The sequence below is a fragment of the Rhea americana genome, unplaced genomic scaffold (assembly GCF_003343005.1).
Source record: "Rhea americana isolate MKP2758 unplaced genomic scaffold, rheAme1 scaffold_333, whole genome shotgun sequence".
Taxonomy (NCBI): domain Eukaryota; kingdom Metazoa; phylum Chordata; class Aves; order Rheiformes; family Rheidae; genus Rhea; species Rhea americana.
The window spans coordinates 2,374-27,644 of NW_028186461.1; the positions used below are offsets into that span (position 1 = coordinate 2,374).

The 25,271-nt window shown below is 47.8% G+C and overlaps 2 protein-coding genes and 1 long non-coding RNA gene across 3 annotated transcripts; 1 reads left to right on the plus strand and 2 right to left on the minus strand.

Annotated features, from left to right (window-relative positions):
* The first annotated feature begins 318 nt into the window (after positions 1-318).
* Positions 319-4,750, plus strand: LOC146592376 (uncharacterized). Its single transcript, XM_085311144.1, has 7 exons — positions 319-390; positions 774-899; positions 1,451-1,612; positions 2,011-2,100; positions 2,443-2,582; positions 2,879-2,966; positions 3,479-4,750. Exons 1-7 carry the CDS (start codon positions 319-321, stop codon positions 4,748-4,750), a joined length of 1,950 nt encoding a protein of 649 aa, XP_085167270.1.
* Positions 4,751-5,415: 665 nt separating this feature from the next.
* MAP1LC3A (microtubule associated protein 1 light chain 3 alpha) lies at positions 5,416-21,667 on the minus strand. The gene is made up of 4 exons (XM_085311133.1): positions 21,516-21,667; positions 11,377-11,432; positions 7,144-7,250; positions 5,416-6,621 (listed from the first exon to the last, which is right to left on the minus strand). The coding sequence occupies exons 1-4, from the start codon at positions 21,553-21,555 to the stop codon at positions 6,459-6,461; spliced, it is 366 nt and encodes a 121-aa protein (XP_085167259.1). The 5' UTR covers positions 21,556-21,667; the 3' UTR covers positions 5,416-6,458.
* A 570-nt stretch (positions 21,668-22,237) lies between these two features.
* On the minus strand, positions 22,238-24,970 carry LOC146592378 (uncharacterized). Its single transcript, XR_014896600.1, has 3 exons — positions 24,761-24,970; positions 23,876-24,067; positions 22,238-22,537 (listed from the first exon to the last, which is right to left on the minus strand). It is a non-coding gene; the product is annotated as an uncharacterized LOC146592378 (long non-coding RNA).
* Between the last annotated feature and the right edge of the window lie 301 nt (positions 24,971-25,271).

Genomic DNA, 25,271 nt, shown 5'->3' on the forward strand with positions numbered 1-25,271 from the left:
TTGGTGCTCAGGAAAGGGCAAGCCCTGTCTGCGCAAGGCTCTGCCCGCGGAAGGCCTGGCATAGACTTGCCAAGGGCTCRGTTGTTCTTGGTGTTGAGCTCTCCTGCAAGCCGAGGGCAGGCCAGGGCTGGAGGCGGGCCCCGGGGTGGCCCAGCAGCAGCAGGGCGGTGGCACGGGAAAGCGGCAATGCAACAATGCGCGACTGTYCTGGTAGTGCCGCTCGCTGGGAGACCGGCCGGGGCGACCAGAGCTGGGTGCTGCTGGAGCGAGAGGTGCCAGCGGAGGGTCTCAGCTGCAGCAGGGCTCTTGATAGGAGGAATGGAGCATTATCTCGCTGCTGGCCTCCAAGACATAGACGGGCTGCTGAGTGCAGAGGAGAAGAGGGGTGAGGTGTGTACCACGTGGGCGGAGAGGGCTCAGCTTGGGAGCTGGCAACCATGTGGGGCTGCTCTGGGTCTTTGGGAGTGGGTAGGGAAGGGAGAGTAATAGACATATGGTGGGAACAGTGGAGGGTCTCAGGTGGTCCTGTCTCTCTGCCCATGCTGGATTCCAGCTCAGCAGGCAGGAGGGGTGGTGTGCAGGGACACGAGCAGTTTGGTTTACAGGCATTGGAGCTGTAGGGAAGGAGGCAATGAAGCAGAGAGCTGCTGTGGTATAGGCCACTCTTTGCACTCTGCTTGTCTGGGTCTTTAAAGAGCATTCCTGGTAAGCGCTGTTGAAGAAGACTCTTGAGATGGTGGCCCAAATGCCCATGAGTGTGTTTGTCTTTCTAGCTTGGGCGCAGAAGACAGCAGCTCAGAGCAGGATGTCCTGAGCTGCTGGATATCCCACTCGGGGTCAAACTCCCTTTGCTGCCTGGCTCCAACCCTGTCTTCTACAGGACCAAACTAGGGGAAAAGGTAAAAGCAGGGGGAAAGGATAGAAAAAGTCCCTTCTTTTTCATTATCCCCTTGCCCAGACCCATTGAGCAGCCTGGAAAAGAAACAGCCTTTCACATAAATCATTGTGGTGATGTGCTGCAGAGTGGGAGCTGCAGTCCTCAAATGAGACAGGGCTGGGAGGGCAGAGCAAGCTCCAGGCTCCGTGCCGCTGAGAGAAGGCAGGAGTTGCCAAGAGCAGGGCCTGAGCTCCTGGCCAGAAGCCAGGAGAGCGTGTTGCACCGCTGGTCTCTGCCCATGCCAGAGCTTGCCAGAGCCAACGCCAGCCTGGCTTGTGGCACCATGCAAGTGTGCGGCTGACATCCTGCGTGCAGCCAGCACGCAGTGTCCAGAGGCTGGGGGAAGACGTCCTTCTGGCAGGGGCAGAGATGTGAACACAGGCTCTGCAGGCAATATTCTCAACCTCGGGGGCTTGAAAGCGCTACCCTACAGGCTGAAGATGCTTGGAAATGTCTTTATCTCTTTCCTGATCTCTCCTGTCCTGCTCATGCTGTGGACAATACTTCCTGCAGCTTCACCAGCCATCTGGTTATTTCAATCTGGGAGATCCACACTGCCACTTCCTGAGCTCTGAGTACAGGAGTCTGCACGACCCTCATTTGCGAGCCTACTACAACCGCAAAGACAACCTCCGGAGACTAAGGAGAGGAGGGTACATCACCAAGGATGACAAAGTAGGTTGGACATGAGGGCGAGAAGAGCAGGTTCCTTTGGAGGGGGGGGGCCAGGCTGCCAGCGTGCTTGCTGCAGCCCCCTCCTGTGAGTGGAGGGCGCAGGGCTGCTGTGCTGATTGCCCTGGGGGCAGAAGGAGCCCAAAGCCCRCTCGGCCCCGGGAATTCCCACGCCTGCTCTTCCAAGGCTGTGCCGCCCGGCGGAGCAGCGAGCGTGTGGGCTGGCGACTGAACGAGGAGCACTGCTCCACGCTGGGTGGGTGGGAGCCAAGCGCCCGGCCGCTGGGCAGGACAGGCTGTGCAGGGAGCCTCTCCCGCTGGGCTGGTGCTCGTTCTGGCAGGGCAGGCTGCGTAGGGAGCGCGACAAGCGTTGGGTGATTTCTCCCCTCATCTCGCCACAGGTCGTTTGCACTCTGCGGGAGTTCAACCAGTACAGGCAGTATCTGACCACGCTCAGGATAGAGGCTGGCAAAATGTACTGTCGAGAACAAGTACGTAACACTCGGGGTTCACAGGCACTTCGCACGTGCAGAGGGTTGGGGCTTCACTTGTTTTCTCTCAGCATGGCCTGACCCGAAGAAGATGGGAGGGCTGTGCTGGCAGGCCAGGCCTTGGGGCACGGAAATGATTGTGTGGATCTGAGCTGAGCTAGTGCAGGATGTGGGGCTATGGTTGGGCCAGAAAGTTATCCCTGAGTGCCCACCAGGAGCACTGAGAGAAGCCCTTCTCCTCCTCCGGATGTGCAGCTGAAGCAAAGTGCTGGGCCAGCATGAAGCTGGTGCGTGACAGCATGTCGTGGCAAAGGGGAGCTAAAACCTGGTGTCAACTTTCAGAAAATGCTTCGAGAACAACTGGCAAAATTAAAGAATGTCCCTGAACTGCCGCAAGGGATGGACATTTCTCACCTGCGAGAGTGGCTGCTGTGGGAGCAACGAGAGAGTTTGAGAGCTGCAAAGCAGGACGTAAGGGCCAGGTAAGAGACAGGACAAGGCAGACTTGCACTAGGAGCAGGCTCATGGCCCTTCAGCAAGGTGCTAGCTGGAGCCTTGTGTTCCAGGAAAAACTGCCAGATTACCACAGGARCAGATGCTAGTTGTGCCTAGAGTGGCACAATCAGTGTTTGGAGCCCAGTAAAGGCAGCTGGAAAATATTTGGGGCACTTGAACYGGGAAGCCCAGAGCAAGATGAGGGCAGTGGCTGAGCAGAGAATGGCCTGGGCAAAAATAGCTCCAGGTGCTGTGTTTCAGGTATCTGTATTTCTCTTCAAAGGTATCTCGCCATGATTGCAGAGAGTATGGAGAAGCCTGAGGCTCTTGAAGATGACAAACACCTCCCCCAACAAGCTGAGCAGGTCCAGGTATGTCTGGCACTCTTAGAGGCTCTTGTGCTCTCAAACTCCCATACTCAGCATAAATCTCTCAGCTGCACTATTCATCCCCACGGTCCCTGCTGCTGGTTTCTCATGCGGCAAGCAGCCAAACCTGGAGTGTCCCTGAGGCCGATAGTGCCGGTGCTTAGCCATTCCCAGGTTAGTTTTCTCCTGCAGGAGCTCAAAGGTTAGTTTAGAGGAGAGCCTGCATTCTCATTAGCAGGGCATGTTAAATACTGCCCAGCTCCATCCTGTGGAGCAGCCAGACASGGAAAGAATGACAACAGCTGGGTGCTCCAGGAACTTTTTTTTTTCCTTAATCTCAAAACTAGCCTTCTTTAAATCAGCACTGGAAAAGGTGCAAGCAAGCCTCAGAGAAGAGGCAGAGGTGTCATGAGAGCAGGTAGCACAGAGTCCAGTCCAACAACTTAATCTCCTCCCCCTCCTCTACCCCTTTTCTTCACCATTCACTCATCAGTTCCTGCTGGTTTCTGTTACAGAAGCCTTTAACAGAAGAAGTGCATGACAAAGTCCAGACTACACTGATATGGACTGCGCTGACAGAAGCCCAGGAGCTAGAAGAGCTGGCTGAGAGCGTGCTCAAAGAAGTGTTAGGGAAGGTGAAAGAGCTCGATCCATCAGTCCACGTTTTAAGGAGGGCTCCACTGGCAATCAGTGGAAGGTTATTTGCTAGTGCAAGAAGGGCAGAGCCTTCAGAGGTATCACCTCCAGATCTCCAGGAGGAAGTTCGACAGGTGGCTAGAGAGATTGCAGCAAGCCTTTGGGATCACTTGAGCAAGTATTTGGTACGCAGCCCATCAGACACCTCTGAGCCCAGGCTGTCAGCCAGGCAGAGGCAGCAGCTTAAGGCTGGAGGAACCATGCGAGCTGGCAAATCAGCAGAAAGCAGAGTGAGACAAGCTGATGTAGCAGGCTATGACAGAGCATCTTCTCTGCCTTCTTTTGACCAAATCCCCACAGATGCTGTGGAGAGTGTTGGAGCCACCTTGCAATCATTTGTAGCTTCTCAATTTGAAAGGCACTTCCAGTGTAAATTTTCTGACATCCTGAAGTTGCCTTTTGCAACTACTTCTAAGAGACAACCACAGCCACCCCAGACACCTGTCCCCACCCCGGTCACAAATGAAGAGGAAGGACCATCTAGTGTATCTGAACATTGGACATCAGAAGCTACAAGGCTGCCCCTGCTGCAACCTTTGCAAAATGTTGCTGCTGTATCCCAAGAGAGTAGCATGCTTGCAAGTGGTAGCTTCCAAAATGCCATTTCCAAAGTTCAGCATCTCCATGCAGAATTAAAAGCGTATGCTGAAATGGTTGTCCATGATGCTCTTGACGCTCTGAAGAAGGAGAAGTTAGAAAAAGAAATGCAGGCAAAGGGAAGATCCTTTGAGGACACTTCAGAAGAAAGCACTGAGGAGGGTAGGCTAGTGGAGCAGGTATTAAAGCAGTGTGCTCACCCTCTGACTACAGTGGCTTCAGGAGCGAATTGTGGAAGGCGGGTTGCAAAACAGCCCAGACCAAGAGATGGGAAGGAGCGCTCTCTGGGCCAGGGCTTTCTAAAGCTGGAAGAAAAGAAAATCCCTGCTAAAAAATTACACAAGCGTCAACCAAGCATGAAGCTTCCACCTATCGTCATTCCCGGAATGGTCATGCCTTCAGAGGCGGAAGCACAATTTTCAGAGGAAACGTCACCTCATCTCCTCCCATCTATCCTCCGAGGCTCTGAGCAAGATGCTCAGAGCCCACACTAAGGTATTAAGAAGTCCCAGTAGTACCCCTTGGCACCCACATCTTTCTGCAGTGCTGAACCACCCCCCCGGGAGCTTCCCCCAGCAGAGAATAAACAGTTTACTGCTCCTACCTCCTAGCATTCTTTTGTTGCTCTTGTGATTTACAGCTCCCCACAACAGTCACCAGCACTCCAACAGTGGCACAAGACCTTATGCCTAACTGGCAAGGCAGAAGAGCGGGAGTTTCTCTTCAACCAGCCATAGGTTTTCTCACGGGCGCTGAGAAGGCCTGGGTTATCAAAAGTCATCAGGGAAGGAGAGGGGATTCCCAGCAGTGGCCCTCACCTCTGTGTTGTCACGTTCAATTCAAATCCTTGTGTTAGGGTGTCTGTAGCATGAAGACTGCTGTGCTTCAGATTTCTTCTGAAATACTGCTATGGTCAGCAGTCAATTGCTTTCTGTAAATTCACCACAGCATGAGTTTTGTGACTCGCTGCAGTTGCTGTGATACCACAGCTCTTCAGAGACCTTCCACCCTGAATGCCATYCAGCCCCTTTCACCACTGCTTGGACTAACCACTTCCAAGCACTGAGCATACAATGCATCAGCCAACATATATCTCTCATCTGCTACTAGGGACATCAACACAGACAAATGAGATGAGAACTGAACATTCCTACAAGACTCAACTTGAATTTATATTTATTTATATWTATATATATATATTTATATATACACATTTGTATAGATTAAACTGGGTGGAATTTTTATCATACACATTTTGGGAGTACAACACATGAAAAATAGGAAAGGGAACATAGCAAGTATAAATCAGTACATCCTTGAGTGAACTCTTTGCCATATTGAGAGGAAAAGATTGCATGCAATGGAGGAGACAGAAAGGGGGGGAAGTTAATTTTATTAACAAGAGAAAAAAAAAACAATCTAGGCACAACTGTCAACAGAGGAGCAGCACTATATAAGGCAAACATGTATAAATTAAGAGTAAATTCCACTCTCACATCTACTATGCTTTAAAGTGCAACAAAGCCTGTCTTACTTACCTATAGAATACAAGAAAGAACACCCCATCTCCCCCTTCCAATCCATCCGTCAAAAAAAAAATAAAATAAAATAAATCTAAAGGATATACATTATCCACAGTCCTATAAAGACGCCTACATCTAACTCAGTAGCACCAAGAATTTGATACACATGTAATTAAAATCAATTAGAACTCAGGAGCAATGGTAATATTTGTTTGCTGTTTTTGCAGACTTCCTGCCTTTTGTTAGTGTCCTGGAGGAGGAGGCAGCTCTCCCTGCACTGAAAGCCAAGGCGACACTGCCCTCTCCTCTCCTCATCACCAGTCAAACTGTTTTGGCAGTAGGCTAGAAATACGCACACATACACACACAACACATGGAGAGCAGCTAAGGTTACACTGAGGGAACAGGATGGGAAGCTGAGGCCTGGTGTGTGCGCATGGGTGTGTGTACGTATATGCGCACATCTGCGAGGCTGAGAAAGAAACGAGACTAATCTACACAGAGATGCAAAGGGTTGTGCAAGTCCAACGCACATCACAAGCCTTTTTTGGTGACCGGGTAATGATGAAGGGAGCCAGCACAGCCCTCCTCTTGTAAGCCTCTGGCTGCATCATCTTCCAAGGCTGGGGGCCTGTGCACCACAGTTTGTTCGTCTCTGCATGCCATCTCTCACAAGGGCTCAGTAGCCAAATGTTTCCTGTGAGGCATAGACCATGTAGAGGAAGCCGTCCTCGTCCTTCTCTTGCTCATAGATCTCCGAGATGGGGGTAGACACACTCACCATGCTGTGTTGGTTCACCAGCAGGAAGAAAGCCTGGGTAGGATTCAGCTGCAAGCGACGCCTGTGGGGACAAGAGCAGAAAGGCCTGAGTTGGGTGCTGTGACAGCAAGTCTTGTCTACCCTCCCCTCCTTCAAAGCCATTCATGCAGAGCCAGGCCTGCACAGCCAGGACCTTCTCCCACGTGGTCAAGACATGGTGCTTAGCAGCCATGCAAAGCTGGTCTGGGCTCCAATGGCTCCTGAGTTGGGGCTCTATAAAGTATCTTTCACCCAGTGCTGCTACCCAGAGCAGAGGGGCCTCTCCCATCTCAGCTGCAGGATACAGGAAGAAGATTGGAGTACTTTTCATCAGCTCATGCAGTAGCCAAATGAGGCAGAGGCCGCCGTCTTTCGTGGGATGCTACAATGCTGGGCACACACACTACTCATCTGTGCCCCACCAAAAGGATGCTGTGGATGTCCTATCCTCAATACCCACCCTCAGTAGCTGCCTCTACCTCAACCTCAGCACCACTCTTGCTGTGTTCAGAATCTGTGGGTGAGGATGGCTTCAGAGCATGTCAGTCCTGGCTGTCCCACTCACCGGATTATTTTGACCAATTCACTCATGTTGACATGGTCTGGGACAAGAAACTTGGTTTTGTCCAGCACTGGCAGCTGCTTCTCACCTTTGTAGCGTTCAATGATGACCTAGGCAGAAAGACATGGGTAGAGTCAGCCACAGTGTGCAGTGGGCCAAGCACTGACCTCGAGGACACACAAGAAACGGAGTAACACAAGTGGAAAAGCTGAGGTAAGGCTCCCACCAGCTTCCTTCTGGCAGAGAAACAGAAAAGGAAGTCGAGCAGAGCAGGGCCCCTCGGCTTTGTTGTGAATAGCTCTTCAGCAGAGACATCCCTTTGCTGAACAAGATGATGGAGAGCCTGCCAGACGAGCGAACTAAAGCGTCCACTGCACTGCCTGGCTGAGGAACAGCAGGTACTAGTGAATTGATTTAGTTCCCTCCCCTGACAGGCATGAGACTCTTCAGCAGGCTGTAAGGTATGTTTTATCATCACTTTTAGACTCACCAAAAACACACCTTTCACTGGCTTCAGCTAAGGACCAAGCTCCCAGATGCATCATGCAGGGGGTGGAGTCGGGGGAGGAGGAAGCAGCAATTGGCATGACCCAACAAGCCCCAGCTCAGATAGCCTCCACACAGCAAGAGACATTTTTCATGCCTTTTATGCAAGGCTCTGGGCTGCTGCAGCTCAGCACTGCTCTGCTGCCTTAGAAAGAGCTGGGAAAACTCAGGATTTTCAGAAATAACTATGAAGTTACTCAAGGCATTCCTTCAGAAAGGGGAAGTTTGAATACAGCCAGTACATTCCTCACATTAACACTCAGACACACCGACTTCAAAATGCATCAAACATCCCAGGCCATTTCCTCAAGCATGCCACAGATACTGCACAGAGCAAGCTTCCAAGGCTCTTCAGCACAGTGCCAGCAAGAGGACAGCCCAACCCAGCCTCTCCTTCTAGTGGTCTCACTTGGGATGAGCTTACCACATCTACACTCAGAAAAGAAAAACAATGATTTCTGTCCATTTTTCCTGTCTATTACAATTAATAATTTTCTTCTGTTAAGGGTTGCTTGCTGATAGCTACAACTGCTATTTTAAATGCACTTGAAAATGTACTATTTCTATACTAAGAAGCAAGTTGGTAGGCTTAATAAATAGCCTAAAATAATTAACAGTATCTACCTATCAAGCTCAATACATTCCCATTGCAGTGACTTTTAAGACTCTCTCATCTCTTCAGTAACTAATTTTTATCCCCAGAAAGATACCTGTATCAGTATACAGGTCATTGGCTTCTCCAAGTTGAGACAGACATCATTTTTTGCCATAAGGCAAGAAGGTCCCATAAATCATTTTCACAGCTCTTTTCCAAAAAATAAGGGAGACTGCAGACCCCTTTGGACAGTGTAGATCTCAAGTAGCATGCAGAGATCAAAATTCCAAGAAGGCAGCTCGGTGGCACCAAAGGGAACAGGCAAATCTATGGGCAGCTCAGTTTGCTTTTTCCTTGATCATTTGATGATACATCAGCCTCTATCATGAGCAGCAATGTAACTCCTGCTGTCTGATCACTGATAAAAGCAGTAGCTACTAACTTTGGGTCCCTGCAGAAAGCTACCAGATGCACAGTGGAGGAACACGCAGATCTTTCTTCCTACTGGAAGGCCTCTTCTCCATTCCTTCCACACTCCTGTTGTCTCTCTCTCTCTGCAGCAGAGGGAAGCTGTCCTGAAGGCTCCCCTGGCCYGCAGAGTGATTGCCTGCCTGCATGGCAAGGACACAACAAGGAGAAGAGCCCTTAGCTTCCATAAAATGCAAATAATCCACAAGAAATCTGACTGTTGGTGAGGCTCCACCTCCATAACAGCAGGCCTCTAGCCTACATACCTGCAACTCAACCCAGACAGCTGCTGGGGAGTGATGTGATGCTGAGGACCTAGGTTCTCCTTAGATCTACCTGCTACTCAGCTCTCTCCTTTGCTGGCTCTCAGCCTCTGCTGTAGCTGTATAAGGGAAGCCAAATGCAAGCAGAGGTAAAAAAGAGCAAGACTGGAGCAAGAAAGAGACACCAATTCCCAGCACGCAGGGAACCAGCTGCCACCCTGCATGATAGGGAGAGATGACAGGGACTACAGCTTTTACACTAATCCACTGAGCACACTAGTAACTGGAAGACTCATTTCTTCCCCAGAGAGAGGCATCTTCAAAGGTACTACCCTGGAGTAGGGTGAAACTCAGCTAGTAGAAGGACATAGCTCCAATGCTGACCTTACCAGAACAAGAAGCCTTACCAGACAAAAGCCAGCAGAGAGCCAGGGGGAACTGCAGGACATTGTGCTTAAGCCAAGCAGCACTAGCTCTCCCCAAGAGGCAGCATTGAGAGGTCACTTGGCTTATTATATAGTTTTGTCACAGTTTCCACATGCAAGAGCTCCCTTCACCGGGATGGTGAGACACTTCAAGAGCACAGAGTCCACAGAACAGCTGCTCAGCATCACCCAGTAGTGCAGCCCCAGCTGAACTCCAGCTCCAGAGCCTAGATAGAGACAAAGCTCAAACAAGACTCTTCCTCACGCCCTGACTGTTTTTACCTAAATAAAACCCTGAACTAGAGCTAGCCAACACGTAGAGAGAGTGCAGGGAAGGACCACGTGTGTAGTGGAAAGGGGCAGCTATGGGGAACACAGAAGATACAGATACTGCCATGTGGGCAAAAGTCCCAGGCTCAGTCTTCAAAGCCAATCAAACACTTTTGTCAGGATGCTGCAAGATCATCAGTGAGCTAGGAGCATTCAACGAGTGCTCAGATGGCCTACCAGGATGAGCTGACCCTACATCACAGACAATTCCCAGACAACAGAAGTGTAAAGGTGTCTTGGGGGAAGTTGTTCACCTAGACACCCTCTGAAGGGCCCATCCAGGACAAAGTAAGCCCAATGAGCAAGACAAGCACTATATGGGGGCCCACAAAGGTACTCACACATTGGCCTCCTCTCTTAGTACTAAGAGTGCCAGAGCAGAACACCAGGAAAAGCCATGTTTTGCTGCTCTTTCAGCCTGCCTGCATGCACATTGCACAGCCCCTTCCTCAGTCTCCTTTCAAAGCACCTTCACGGAAACAGTAGAGAAATACCAGGCACAAAGCCCAGCCAAACCAAGCACTCTGCAAGCCCTCTGTCAAAACAAAGGGGAACTTAAAGCAAAGGTTCAGAGCAGCAACCAGAGATGATGAACATAGATGACACAGTGTACTGGGATTCAAGCACTATTATTGAGTGTGCTGCATGGGACTAGTCCCGCTCTGCTGAGCTGACAATGCAAGGACACCATACTGACAATGCAGGGAGAAGGAAGAGGAAGAAAAAGAACTCTTTGAGAGAAGATGGTGTGTTAAAATCAAGAGAAGGACAAGGCAAGAATGGACTAGCATGGACCAAGAAGAGTTTGAGACAGTAGGTCTTGAAGGCTAAACAGTGAAGCAGAGACTTTAGACAGATGCAATTTTGAGACAAGTCTGATGTGCAGCCAACACCTACAGACTAGGAACAGGTCCTGCTTCTTGGGACAGATACACTCTGGTATTGCAAATACTAACTTGAGCAAGCCCTGAGGACAATTTTTCCTCTAAGCTCTCCATCCTCCCAAATATTCATATAGAAACAGCATACTCACAACCAAGGGCAGAGGGAGTGAGACAGCACATTAAGCCTGAGATGGGCTGTAAGAATTGGAGGCAGTTCATGGAGTCTCACCTACAAAGAGCAACAGCAGGTGCAGGGCCAGCACAGAACTGGTGTCACTGTTTGGCTGTGGTAAGAATTAGCCTAAGAATGTCTTTGTTTTCAATAAAGTGAAGATCCTCTCATGCATCCTTCTCTGGACAGATGCAGAGAAATCCTCACCAGGTTATTCAGTAAACGTTAGCTAGCTACTGCAACAAAAAACTGGCCATTTCAGAATACTCTCCTGCTGTACTAGCTTGGAAGAAGACCTGACACCAAATCAGTTCCCTCTCCTGAGGACAGGCATCAAGCTTAAGAGAAAGACAGTATTTTGCACTGGCAAGAATGAGGTCTACAACTGAGCAGCTGGCATGCACAAGGCATTGGAGGCTTACAGAGAGCTTCCTGCACTGAGCCTGGGGATCAAAGTTTTGTAATCTCAGTGGCTGTTGGTGAAGGCTACTCAGTAGCATAGAGTTGTTGAGAGAATGAAGTCAAATACAGAAGAGCAAGAACTGGCACTTACGGGGATTTTGTTTGGATGCTGCTCTCGAATCTGCTGTACTTCTTTACAACGATCCGCTGGAAGAAAAAAAATGAAGAAAAAAGTTAGAAACATCAGGCTGTGCTAGTTCATAGAATCGTTAAGGTTGGAAGGGACCTCTGGAGATCATCTAGTCCAACCTCCCTGCTCAAGCAGGGGCGCCTAGTACATGTTAGACAGGGTTGCATCCAGGCAGGCTTTGAATACCTCCAGAGAAGGAGACTCCACAACCTCTCTGGGCAACCTGTTCCAGTGCTAGTTCAGATCAAAAAAAAGTAACTACCCTACCAGCCCCACACAGACAAAAGAGACATTGGAAAAGAAATGTAAATTCTGTTCATTGGGACATCTTCGCACATTTTACAGCAGTAAGGCTTTCAGTCAAATCTCAGGTTGGTCACCAACTCTTCATGGCTTCCTACTACCCCAATCATCCCCCAAGACAGGGAAGCATTTACCCTGCCTGGTAAAACAGGGCAACACACACAAAGCAAAGTGACTTAAATAAGACCCGAGAGATTACAAAGTTCTGTTCCTAAATCTATGCTAAGCAAATGCAGCTTGTAATCATCAGTGCTGGACAGCAATGTAGCTTTAGGGTTTTGACTCTGGAAATTTAGGCTCATTAAGTCTTCTGGCTGTTTCCCCAGAGGAGGTAATGCCACAAGTGAGACTGGGTTTTAGCCACTTTTCCCTGTTGTACATGTCCAGGCACTCTCTGGCACAGTGCCTCAATCCTAAAGAGATAGACCTTGCCAAGAAGGACCTCCCTTGCTGTCATACATCTGTAGCTACAACAGGTATTGGCTTGAGAGAATGTATTTCTAAATCCATTGTAGAAACAGGAAAAAAAATAAGCAAAGGGTGCAGGGGAGGGTGGTAGGAGGTGACCACCACACCAAAAATTCTTTTCTATAGTCATTCTCATACTTGTAACCCATTTTCCTCCTGAGTTCATATTTACTGACACACACAACAGGCAGTATGTAAAAGCTTGTGTGCTCTTTGAGCTCCCAGGAGAATTTCAATTGCTTTATCACAGTGCCCTCCAGTCCCTGGAGGGGAGCTGGTACCACTTTTCAAAACAGCAGAAAGGCAGGGGAAGAGGAAGTACTGGAGGTGGCTGGGCTGGGCTCCCTGCGCATATGCTTTTCCTGGGACACTGGCTCGCTACACACCTGAACTTCCTCTTGCATTCCTGTTGGTCTAGGAAGGGCTACACTGGGGATGCACAAGGGAAGTAGTTATGCAGATCACGCTCTGGTGAGCAGCATTGACAGTCACTACCCCACGTTGACTCATCTTCCAATAGCACTTTGTCGCCTGATGTGCCAGTAAACACAGCAATTATCATTGCTAGTGACAGGTCACAGGCCTTATGCTAATGCTGCCTTATGTTAACTTTGCAAGGCCTCAGAACTAGGGTCTATTAGATTTGTTATCAGCCTGACAACACTGCGAGAACTTTGTGAGTGAACAAGAGCACGGCACCAGGTGTCTCTTGTTGCGCATGGTGTTTAAGCATAGAATAACCACCAAGGCCTTGAAAACAAGGGCACTACAAAACAAAGCCTCCAGAGCTATAAACAGTTCAGTGATGCTCAGTTACTGGTCACTGCCAAATACAACCTTGAAAGTGAGGAAAAACTGGTTTAAGCCTAAAAGCAAAGGGAAAGAAGCAGCAGCATATAAGCAAGAACATAGCTGAACAGCAGGATAAGGTACCAGCTACATGTCAGAGCTTCAGGAACCCACCTCTAAAATAGCTGTCTTTTATCACCCAATAGGCTCAGGTTGCATGTACCTTAGACTAAGACAGGTCAGGCTGCTGCTATGGCATGTTTCTTCCATGTCTTGCTGACTACTGTCTCAGAAGGAAACCAGGGCATGAGCCAGCAGCTCTGAAGCCCTCCCTAGTCTCGTTTGATGCACTATAGTTGCAGCTCTCTTGCCCCACCTGCCTATTTGCAGCATCTTTAAGAACTGCCAGGCACCCAGACCTAGCCTTTCTGATCAGCTAGGCGAGGGCCTTGGGAGCCTTCCTGCTGGACACAGCTGATTAGCAGGTTATCATGGTGCAATGACTATGCATGCTGCTTTGCTCCAGGAGTTGGATTCCTTCAATAGGCAAGTATCATTGCTATGGCAAACACCTAAAGCACTTCACTTCCTCCTCTGCCCAGGAGATGCCCATTTCAGAATCTCCATTCAGGAGAGCAGCTCAGGGCAACCTACCTAAGCTGTTCAGGCACCTGAAGATGCAGACAGGAATCTCCAGGACATCTAAAGCTCTGCTAAGGAACACATTCAGTCCCATCCTAGTCTTGATGAGCCAACTGCTTCCACAACTATCTCCTGCCCAAGCAGGGTTGTGAATCAGGAGAGGCAACCCTGCTCTCAGACATGCTGAAGATGAGTTCACATCAAACACCATACAGCCATCATTTCCATTTGCACAACAGCTCAGGAGCTAGAGCTCTCACGCAAGAAAGCTGATAGTTACCCATACCCTCCTCAGCCTGTGGTGGGAAGTACATGCTGATCCTGTATCTCAGCAAAGTGGCCTCGACACCAGGCAGTAAGGAATGGCTATAAATATAATCTTTAACCTAATTTAGATAGAGTTTATTTAGATTGGATTAAAAGTAAATCACAGGAACAACAAGGAAGTGTAATAAGAATGGACAGCGCAGGGACTAGGAGGGCACAGCCCCACAATGCCATTAGAGGCACTTCAGAGAGACCCCAACTGGAAATGCAAGCCTAGCACCCAGGTTCATGCCAGCTACAGCACTGCAGACAGGTTTCCTCCCCTCTTTTACTAGCAGTGTCTGCACACTTGCATTTCATACTACAAGTCAGATTTTACAAGCCTCATTCTTCCCCTGCAGCTCTCGCAAAACTGTAGCTGTGCTCCCTGGGAAAACACTTCCTCTTTGCTGCAGCACCCAGCTATCGTTTATCCTTGGCCTACAAAGTAAAGTGAACCAGAACTGTTTACACAACCCAGTCTGCATCTACACTTTTTTGCTGACCCTTCCTCACGAGCAAAACAGCACTCCTGATTTCAGCAGCTCAGGGACTCCAAACAGGAGGGAACTGAGGGGCTACAGTCAGCACTGAGGGGAGCTGGAGGCAGGTGGCACAACTATACGCTGCTCTGCCGACTGCAACCACTATTTTGAAAGAGTGGAGATTAAACTGCACACACTCACTAGAGGGTGAAAAGCACCATCTCTGCTTACATGTGAGATCACCAGACATCCATCACTAAGACAGCTGGGGATCACCGCAGTGCTAGGATGTAGGAGCTCAAGATGGCAAGAAGAAAAACACATATTTCATTAGCTCTGCCTGGTGAAATTTCACTGGTAAGGCCTCTTGAAAAAGACAAATATTTTTGTAGCATTGCATAAGCCAGGAAAATTGCCTGTTTGTTCTCCAATAGCTGTTTCAACTGTTAAGCATCAACAGCAAAGCTTCCAAATTGCACAGAACATCGGAATCTCTCTGCTGCTTTCTTGTCTGAAATTGTTCTGAAGTTGTTCTCCCAAGATGTGGGCCTATAACATACCTCAGGGCAAGAAAGGATGAGCACTTTATGCAAGTTCAAGAGAACAATAGCAAATTTTAAGGCAGACTTTCACAGCATAAAGCTTTTGTGTTGGAAGTGCCCAGGAACCTTGGCTACAGGACACAGATCTCTACAGTGCTGGGTGCTGTACAGATACAGAATAAAAGGGGAGCCCTGGCTAAAATGAGTTTAATCTGACAGAAGGTACAGATGGTAGAACATAAGGAAAACACACGGCAAATTCTTTGACAGTGCAGCTGCATAAGGGACAGTTCTTTCAGGGAACAGACAAACACTTGTCAGGCACTGGTATTGCCCTGGTGCAATGGATGGGTTAGATGACCAGCCCTGTTGTCTATGATCAACAGCTAGGCCACAACTTCCATCAAGGTAAACCACCACCTAAACAGGTTATCAACATGCTGCAAGATCAACAGCTCCAGAACTGAGCAAAAGCTGCATGTGGTGAGCAAAGAAGAAAGTAGCAATTCAGCCAGAGTTTCTGCCTCTCCCTGTTGCCCCATACCTTGGAGGCTTCAAGTGCTGCTGCCCTTATCATGAAGGAACCATGAGGACAGCCTTGGTGCTTGCAGCAGGCTACCAGTCCTGTGGCTTTCATTCCCATCCACAACACACTCTTACAAAAAGCTTGGCAGGGCAGGGGGGGCAGTGGGTGCTGCCTCAGGTCTGAAGCAGATGCAAAAATCAACATATTTCTTCAAGAAGTTGTTGTGGTCAGTCTCAGGGAGGAGTACTGAAGCACGACCCTCCTTCTAAAAGATTTTTAGCAAAGAGGGGAAGAATTACTTTTAAAGCAGGGTATGTCTGGGGTGAGCCCTCTGCTGGCAAATGCTGAAGCCAAGAGCAAGTCATGCAGGTCACTGCAGATGAACGTTAATAAATATTTATGTAGTATCACACCACCCTGACTAAGGCCAGACACCTCTTAACTACCAGGAAACACACCCTTGTTTATGTACCATGGATCATACCACAGCTGACCTGACCTGTCCTTGCCCAATGCTGGAGAGCTTGTTCTCAGGCCAGTGACTCTGCAGAAGGAGCAAGAGACTCTCACACTCAAGAAAAGAGGACAGAGCTTGCCAGGAAAGCCCTGCCCTGTGAAAGCAGCCCTCACTACTGAGAAAAGGCTGCTGCCTCAGTCTACGTAGGACAGCAACGTTACAGGCACATTGTTAGCAATTCTGACTATTGCTCCTGTGTTACTTCTTTTGTTCTCAAACTCTAGCACCAGGAGGCCTCCAAACAGCTAAGGTGCCAAACAAAAGAACTCAGGACACAAAGTATGCTGTTTTAAACCTGCTGTCTGACAGACAGCATGTCTGTAACGTGGCATGGGTGGAGTCTGATACTTTGCTGTCACAGGATGGTTTTACCAGTATGAACTTGGAACAACCGACGATCTGTCTGTGTGAATTTTACTGTCACAGTTTTATCACAAGACCTGTAATGGCTGGAAGGATTTCTGAATGCCCAGTTCCTGGAGTCATGTGATTGCAGAGGGATCTCAGCAATCACATTCACTTCTATGAGCTCTCAATCCTCATGGCTTCAGAGTAGAGCTTGGAAGTGTATTTAAAAGGGGAAGCAGAAACCATCTCAGATTTTCTTAGCAGTTTCATAATTTAACAGAGCATGACTTTTGAGCCCAGCTCCAGGAATGAGCATTTGTAACTGGCAAATCCATGATTGGGGTTCAGCTCATGACAAAGCAGAGCCACACAAGAACTGTGAAATCTAAATTCATGTCCAGACACTCGTTGTCTGGTTGGACAGTACTCTGTCACCCCGACACAGAACACATAGGATGCTCACCAGACCTCCATCATTCAAACAGCTTAAAATACAGGTTTCCAACCCACCACACCAGCCCAGGGATATCCAGAATTCACAGACRCAAGTACTGTATATTCCAGTATGCACATTAAAACAAGGAGACTCAGGAAAATAGTTTGGGGCCCTTCAGCTCTTTTAATATGAAGGCACACACTCACAAAGGCTCTGTCCAACACCTGCTGGAAGGTGGGAGGAAGCACAGGGCTCTCCTCCACACATGTGCCCAGAYTCTTTAACACAATCCTGCGGCTGAGGACCAGAGCAAGATGCTCTCGTGCGTCCTCACAGAGTCAACCTACAAGACATTACCACAGAGTCAGAAGAGCAGCAGTGGACTRCTGGTAAGCAGTGCTAGCTAAGAGAAGGGACTCTGCTAAATTGAAAGGGACTGTAAATATTAGCCCACATGTTAAGGACRGGTGTGATGTAATCAGACAAGCAAAGAAATCACCAACTTGTTAAATCAAACCAGATGTTTTTTCTTAACAAAATACCAAGTTAAAGTAAACGTTGTTTCCTCTGACCAAGTTCTAGGACACTCTTGCTACAAAAGACATCAAAAAAGCCAATGAGAATGGCAAGCAACAGCTCTGCTTCCAGTGAACATGCACCATGTGAAAGGCACAAGAAATAGAGAATGAGAAAGTGGCATGTTGAGAGCTCCTCTCCTGCATCCGTTGGCAAGTGTGCGGTATCTTCCCCACCACACTTGAATTCTGTACTTACATTAGTAACTACAGAGCATTTACATTAGTGATCTAGATGAAGAACTAGACAGGTTTTGTTTGGTTGGTTGGTTGGTTTTTTTGCTTAGCATTTAATCACGGTTTCATTAGCCTTGGAGAAAGAACAGCAAGTTCCCTTTTTACAAGTCTGTCTTCTGGAAGGGCTTCTCTCTCCTTCTGTTTGACCTTTTCCTCACTCCTTTGATCTTAGCAACTCTCAGCACGGTAGCCCTTCAAGACAGCAGAAACACTCTCAGATTTCTCAGCACTACTCAGGCTACTTCAAATTGCTCAAAGAATCAGCATTCCTGACAGAACTATAATTTACTGCAGAAGAACATACATGTGTATGTACAAAGACATACTTTGCACAGGTCAGGTCATTGCAGTCATTGCTATTTGTATGCAAACATGCCTGCACATGCACAGATTTGCAGGGCCTCTTTGGGAAGATACGCCAAATACAAGAGAATTAATTTAATTCTTCCATTTTCTCTCACAGTCTATTTCCAAACAATCTCCTGAAGACTAACGGCACCAAACAATTCCCTGGCCACAYAGTCAGTGGCATTTACACACAGGCAGAGCATTGCACAAAGAGGGTGCCACAGAGGGAGATCTCCTGAATGACTCACCTGCCAGAGATCCCCACTGTGGTTAACAGTGGAAGGAATAAAGCCAAGGGAAATAACTTAACCATAGCTCACAGCTAATCAATATTAGAGGCAGGAAGAGCTACCAGTGGTATAGCTCCTAAATTCATAGCACTCTCCTCCTTTCTTGTTCAAGAGGATAATACCTTCTTTGCTACAAAAACTTGAGTAATTATAAAAAGACATATGGGCTTTATTAATCCTGGCAGCCAACAAGAAGTTGTTGTTATCAGCTAAATCAGTACTTGTGGTCTACACATTTATCTGGTATTTTAGACATTTGTTTAGTTCCTCTTGTACCAGTATTTTACCGAACAGTGTTAGTCAATCTAATATTAAACCATGTCACAGAGTGTCCTTGGTAATTAATACAACTAGATATAGACACATCAGATTGCAACAGCAAGCCTCATTTCAAGGAATTCCAATTCTTAAAGCACTGGTGTGGGAATATTCAGTTCAGAGAGGTTAAACTTCTATGTTTATCATCTAGTCAGGGGCTGCCACTAACAGAGGATACTCAGGTATGTGCATTACTGCGATGTGTCTCCGTTTCAGCAGGATACTGGGGCACAAGGCCAACTTACTTCCAGATCTGACGTTAGCAAGCTGGTCAGTGACGTTTAAGGTCCATGTCCGTAAACACACTGGCTATGCACTATGTTGCAAACATACGCTTTTGACACTTTTGGCTGGCTCTCAACAGTAAATCAGCCAGTCCAAACACATAACTTCAAGAATAGTGGGAGGTGCAATCAGTACCCAAAGCCTTGAGGGACTTACACGTTCTACAGGAAGGGCACTGGCATGGTCCAGCAGCCACACATTCTCACTACAGTCAGTACCCCCTGTTCCTCCAACACAGACAATAATTTTGTTCTGGAAATTGTTGTGGACTCCTACAATGGATCTGACCACACAGTCAGGTTTAGCACATGAAAGCAGAGGATTACTGCCAGGCTTTTCCTTCACGCATCCAGATCAAAGAAGTTCTGCTGCAGACGCACCAAGGACAGGAGCAGCTTTGGGAGCCTCACCGTTTCATTGTTAACGGCACTTCAGACCACATGAGAAGCCAGCGCTCCCTGCCCTCAATGCGCTTGAGCCCTCAGAATTTCCCAACCAATTCCTTTTCCAATTCCTCAAGAGCTATGAATACAAATCAAGAAAGCTTACTCAGCATAAACCCAAGCAAAGGAACAAGAAGAAGAAATTCACGGAAAAAGAAAAACCCGCCTCAAAAATACAAAAAGGAGAAAAACGGACATAGAGGAAAGCAGAGTCTTCAGCAATGGGTGGCAGACAAGGCCAAAAAAGCCATTTGCCATGCCACCGGAGCCTGGCAGCTTCTGTAAACAGTCACGCTCCTGCYTCCGCCTTTCTCTGTTTTTTTGGAACTGTTCCACTTCTGTAGTTCTAAAGCCTTAAAAATTAAGCCATTCTGAGCACACAGTGTAGCTGGAAGTATTTTCCATTAGCCCTCTCCAACTGCATTGTAAACAATCACTTCCTGCTCCTGTTGTGTAATGATTTGAAGACGAAAACAAGATGTATTTACTTTCTCCAGCTGAGCAGTTCCAACCCTGACCCAAAGCAACAGCAAGGGCTTCCAGGCCACCTCCTCCTCCTCCTGCCCCCCTCGGGAGGATTCTGCAAACTGGTCAGCTGAGAGAGCAAAAGGGCAGAGGAAAGTACACAGAAACAAGGAGCACCTGCAGTTGCCAGCACCAAACTCCCTCACCCCACACCCCATCCCTCCCAGGCTATTTTAATCTTGCTTGCTTTCAACCACTCTGAGCCTTCTTGGATTTTGTTTTCCTTTTGGCCTGTAGAAAAGCTGAGCAATTTGCAAAAGGAAAACAAACTCTGGCCATAAGCACCTGGCTCTTACTAGTTTAACAGTAAGTAGCTTCTAAGGGTTTAATTTAGAACTTTATTGGCTTTTAACACACAGCTTAAGAGAATACGAGATACAGCAGGGACCCAAGCAAGTAGCCCAGGGTACCCAGAGTTCATTTTATTCTTGTTCATGCATGTTTGCTTTTATTGGTTGCTGCAGCATGAGAAGGCTCGGTAAGTGTTTAAGGCCAGAAGGGTTGTGATAACAAATTGCCAAATATTTACAGTTTCCAAAAGAGCAGCAAGGGGTTGGATCCACAGTTCAGTAAGAAAAAACTCCAATTTTAAAATTCACCTAAGAAACACCTTCACCTTTGTTTGGACGGTATCTGATGGAAAAGGTGGCCCTGTTTGGCCTGAAAACACTGACTTCAGCGTTATACAGACAGTAAAGCTCAGCTGATAGCCCCCTGCCTCAGGACTGAATCCGACAGAAGCATGCATGTTTCCCAAAGCCAGCTGGAAAAGGTCAAGGGAAACAGAAGTCTATGTTAATCTGATTTCACTATCGAGCCTAGCAATCAAATGTGGCAGCATTTATGGAAAACTCACATGACAAAAAGGTTTCCCACCATGTACATTTCAGAGTAATGAGTACGGTCTCAGCCTTAAATCAGCATGAAAAGCACAAACATACAGGATCTAGGGCAAACATGCAGCAAGAACATTTAGCTTTTGACTACTCTTCTTGCTCTACAGACTTCCGAGCCCTTTCTAAGAGGGTAGCTGGTCACCCCACTTCTTCTAATGGGGACACAACGAGGTTGCACAGAGGCCAACGGCACAGCCCAGTACAGAATACAATTTTTTTCCCCTCGGTCACAGCAGTTACCCTTGCAACGACACTCACCCTGGACAAATGTATTATTTCTTGCTTTATCAAGAAATGGGGCTTATTCAGCAAGCATCTCCCTGGTCAAGCACGCAGCTGATGTAAGACAAGGAGATAAAACCTCCGCGGCCGCTCAGAGGCACCTGCTCCCCCCAGCCGCCGCGCAGAGCGGCGCCCGCCCCCCTCACAGAGCCCAGGGCGCCTCTTCCTGCCGCGCCCGGGGCTCAGGGCGAGCGCAGCAGCGCTTCTCCCCGCGGGCTCCTTCCTCCTCCTCCTCGTCCCCCCGCGCTGACTGCGGGCGGGCGGGCAGAGACACAGCCCACTCGTGTCCCCCCCGGCCGCGCGCTCCGGCTTCCCGTGCGAAAGCAGCGGGAGGGCCCGGGCCAAGGCCCGGCTCAAGCCCCGGTGCGCGGCAGCGCGGAGGGGCGGCGGCGCCGGCAGACCGCGGCCGTCAAAGCCAGCGGCCCCCCGCCCCCGGCCGGCATTACATCACCGCGCGGCTGCGGCGCCGCCGCCACGGGCACGAGGCTGTCCGCGGCGGAGGGAGGGCAGGGCGAGGAGAGGCCGCGGCCCCGGCTCACCGAAGGTGCGGCGCTGCTTGAAGGGCCGGTCCGAGGGCATCGCGGCGGCGGCGGTGTCTGGCGCGGCCTGCGCTCGAGCGGGAGCCGCAGCCGGCCCGGTGACGTCACCGCAACGCTCCTTAAAGAGGAGGCGCCTGGCGGGCGGCGCCGGGGGGAAGATGGCGGCCGGGCGAGGCGGGGCGGGGCGGGGCCGGACCGAGGGAAGATGGCGGCCGGGCGAGGCGGGGCGGGGCGGAGACAGCTCCCACTCATTGGGAAGGGTTTTTTTCCTCCCCTCCATCAGCACATCAGTACTACGATGACTCATAAATCTATGAAGGAGATTGATGCTTCGAGGTTGACAGGAAGGCCAGCGGCTCCCTGCCTGCCCCTGCCGCTCCGCGCCGCCGGCCTGGCGCGCTCTCCTCCAGCTCGCCTCCAAAGCCGCTTCCGCGCTGCATACTTTAAGGCCCACAGCTACAAATAGCACAGGCTATTTCTAGAACTACTGCAAATAAATCAAAACCGACAGAAATAAAATGACAATGTTGCGCAGAGAACCGTGTTTAATATTTGTTCCAGTTGCGTGCTCCACCAAAAGCAGTATTATCCTGATGCAGTGTTTCAGGAGTCATGGMAGCTCTGGAGCTCTCCAGTGTATTATTTTGTTTATATAAATGAGACATGGCTCAAGAAAACTTTAGTGCTAATACAGCAGAATACTGATACAATAATACCTTTCCTGAAGTATCTTGCACACACTAATACCTCCCTTGCCTGTTCTTCCTGATGTCATTGGTACAACTCCTTAGATCTATTGGACTTCAGATCCCCAAACCCCAGGTCAGGCAGAGCTGGGGATGGATGGAGGATCCAACTGTATCAATCCAGCACCAGAGAGTTGTCTTACCATGACCTAGAATCAGCAATAAAGCTTTACGTACGTCAGCATTCCTATGGGGTAAACAGCACTGATAGGCACTTCTGGATGTTTGCAAAACCATGCCAGTGGAAGGAAACCTCCCTGAAGGAATCCTGTAATGCTATTAAAAAAAAAAAAAAAGTGCATTTTTACCAACAGAAACTGTGCTGATGCTCAGGTTCCTATTGACTTATCTGTGTCTGTCAGAGCTCACTGCCCCTGCACCCCAGATCATCCCAGCTGGCACAGTTTTTCCTTACACATTACTAACATAAGACCAGTCTATATCAACATAACCATCTATGCCAGCTTTTCATCACCTACAGATGTAGCTAAACATAATAAAACTGTTAAGATCAGATCAAAGATAAAGGTCTTTTATGCTAAGAGGAGGGCTACACAATCAAAACTCAGCCATTTGGGGCAGATGGAGAATTTGCTTGGGAGGGCACTGAAACAAACAAGCTGGAGCAGCTTAAATGAGCTGCTCTAAGGCCCATAGAACATGAGTTTCCACAAATCTAGTTTTTCCTCATCTTAAAATGTTATCAGCTCCAGTCCTCTGCCAGAGCCTTATCTCAGAGCAGAGTCAGCAAAAGGGAATATATCCCTGTGTCTCGAGTGCTGCTGTCCACAGCCCAGAGCTATATCTCAAATTGTACTTCATTAGCTTAATATTTTAGGGTTTGCTTTCCATGTTTTAAGAGCAGATGCTCCACCTGCCTTCAAGGAGAGACCCATCAAAATTTACTTGTCAAAGACAGAAAGTCAGGCATAACACAAAGCAGCTTTTAGGCACACAGCCTAGAAGTTATTCAAGCCCTCCTTTGAATCACCTTGTAATGCTTTCTGGCTATATCCATAATCCTTATTTTTCTCTTCTTCCTCAAATTACAGTATTATTTCACCATGTCCTGTCATGCCCATATCAGCAAGCATAGGAAAAGGAGAGACTGAATTCCATTCGATCTTTTTCTTGAAGCTCATTAAGATGACTAATTCTGCATGCGAGGGAGTAACTTTCAGCCATATCTTTACGACTCTCTGATGCTCCTGGTCTATACTGGACACTTTTGCCTCCATAGTAAGTATCTGAATGGAAGTTGTCGTTCTTCAGCCTCACCCTTTTCCCCTTTTTAAAATCTGATTTAACTTGGAAGTAATGTAAATGTARAAGTGGCACTAGTTAGGCATAAGCACAGCCCTGCCCTAACCAGTCAGATTCCGTTAACTCCTTCAGACTTAGTACTAGCTTCTTCAAGACCCTTATACTCGGGGTCCTGAGTATATTCAACCTTGACTGATTTTTAATAGTCATTGAAAAATAATCAGCATATGGTAGGAACCTAATAAAATTAGTTTAGGTTTGATGATCTCAACATGATGCAGAAAGTATGCACCATCTTAATTCTGCAATAGGGTTATTTATTAGATTATAAGATTAACAAAAATCACCCACCCACTCAACACTGTCCCAAACTCAGATGCAATGCAGAATCATTTGTAGGACAGTTATCCTTAAAGAGGTGTCCAGAATAACAGAGGACACTAAAGGAGTTTTCCAGTGTTCACACAAGAGTAACACTGCCACCTAATAGGGAAAGCCAAAATGCGTATGCAGGTCATCATCTCCAGTGAAACATTTTTCTGCCTGTGAACAACAGAAGATAGAGAAGATAACTGAATAGYGAGGCAAGTCAGAAGAAAAATGTGATTTCAGTTATCATCCAGAGGCTTCAGGTTTCAGACCATTTTTTGGAGATATTAAATTAAAATAAATTACAACAGGTCACATGCATTATATAAGCTGCTGGATATTAGGAACTACTCTGGATACAGAGCATGGGCTATTATGCTCTATGCATCATTAAGTTCTTCAGTGCAACTATGACTTATATTTGTGTTTGAGGAGGGGAAGAAAGCTTTTCCTGAAGCTTAGTTAGCACCAGTGCAGAATTCAGGAATGTCTGCAGTAAAATTTTGATCTGTTGTGTCAAAGAATAACAAGAGATTAGCAGAATAATAATGCACAGTTTAAAACTATATCCTCTCTGTCACAAAATGCATTGGCAACTTTAAAGAACAGAAGGAAGTTTATGATTTCCTCTATATTCATGAAGACCTTTGGACAACCACTCTGCTTTTATGGAACCCAGGCAATTTCTACCACACTGTGATAGTCATGAAGATCAGTAATGGTATATTCATAGGCCATTTCTGCTTCTTCTTAAACACTATTTGAATGGCAATTTCATACATCAGTTACACACCATGACAGACTTTCCTCTAATCTTTGTAACCAGTACCACTCACAAACAAGCCCACACAGGGTACTGCTGCTTACCTAGTACTCAAGCAAGAATTCCTACCCAGAAGGAATGAGTTCACCACATAGGGTTACTAAGGCAATAAGTAAACAAACAGAAAAAGCTTTAGAGGAGGGGGTCACACATGCAAAGAGGCACACAATATTCATGTAATTTACATGGAGCAAATTTTCAACTTGTTTGCTAATTATTAAAACTGTACAAATAATTATTCATTTCTATGCAAATATTTGGCACGCGTTCTTAAATCCTGCATACAATTACAAGACACTTTCAAAGCTAGAAAATAATCCCTTTTATTATTTTGGAGGAATGGCCAATGCTTGAAAGATTACCAGTGCAAGATCAGGCCTGCTGTAACTGTGCTAGTATGAGAGCTCCTACAGGCAGTTTCTATGGCCTTATTCAAACAAAACACCTCTCTTCTGTCTGAAAAGTAAAGGAAGTGCTGGGAAGATGCTCCAATATGGCAGACAATAACAAGTGTACAGCATACTCACTTTGAATAAGCTTCTGTTTAGAGAATTA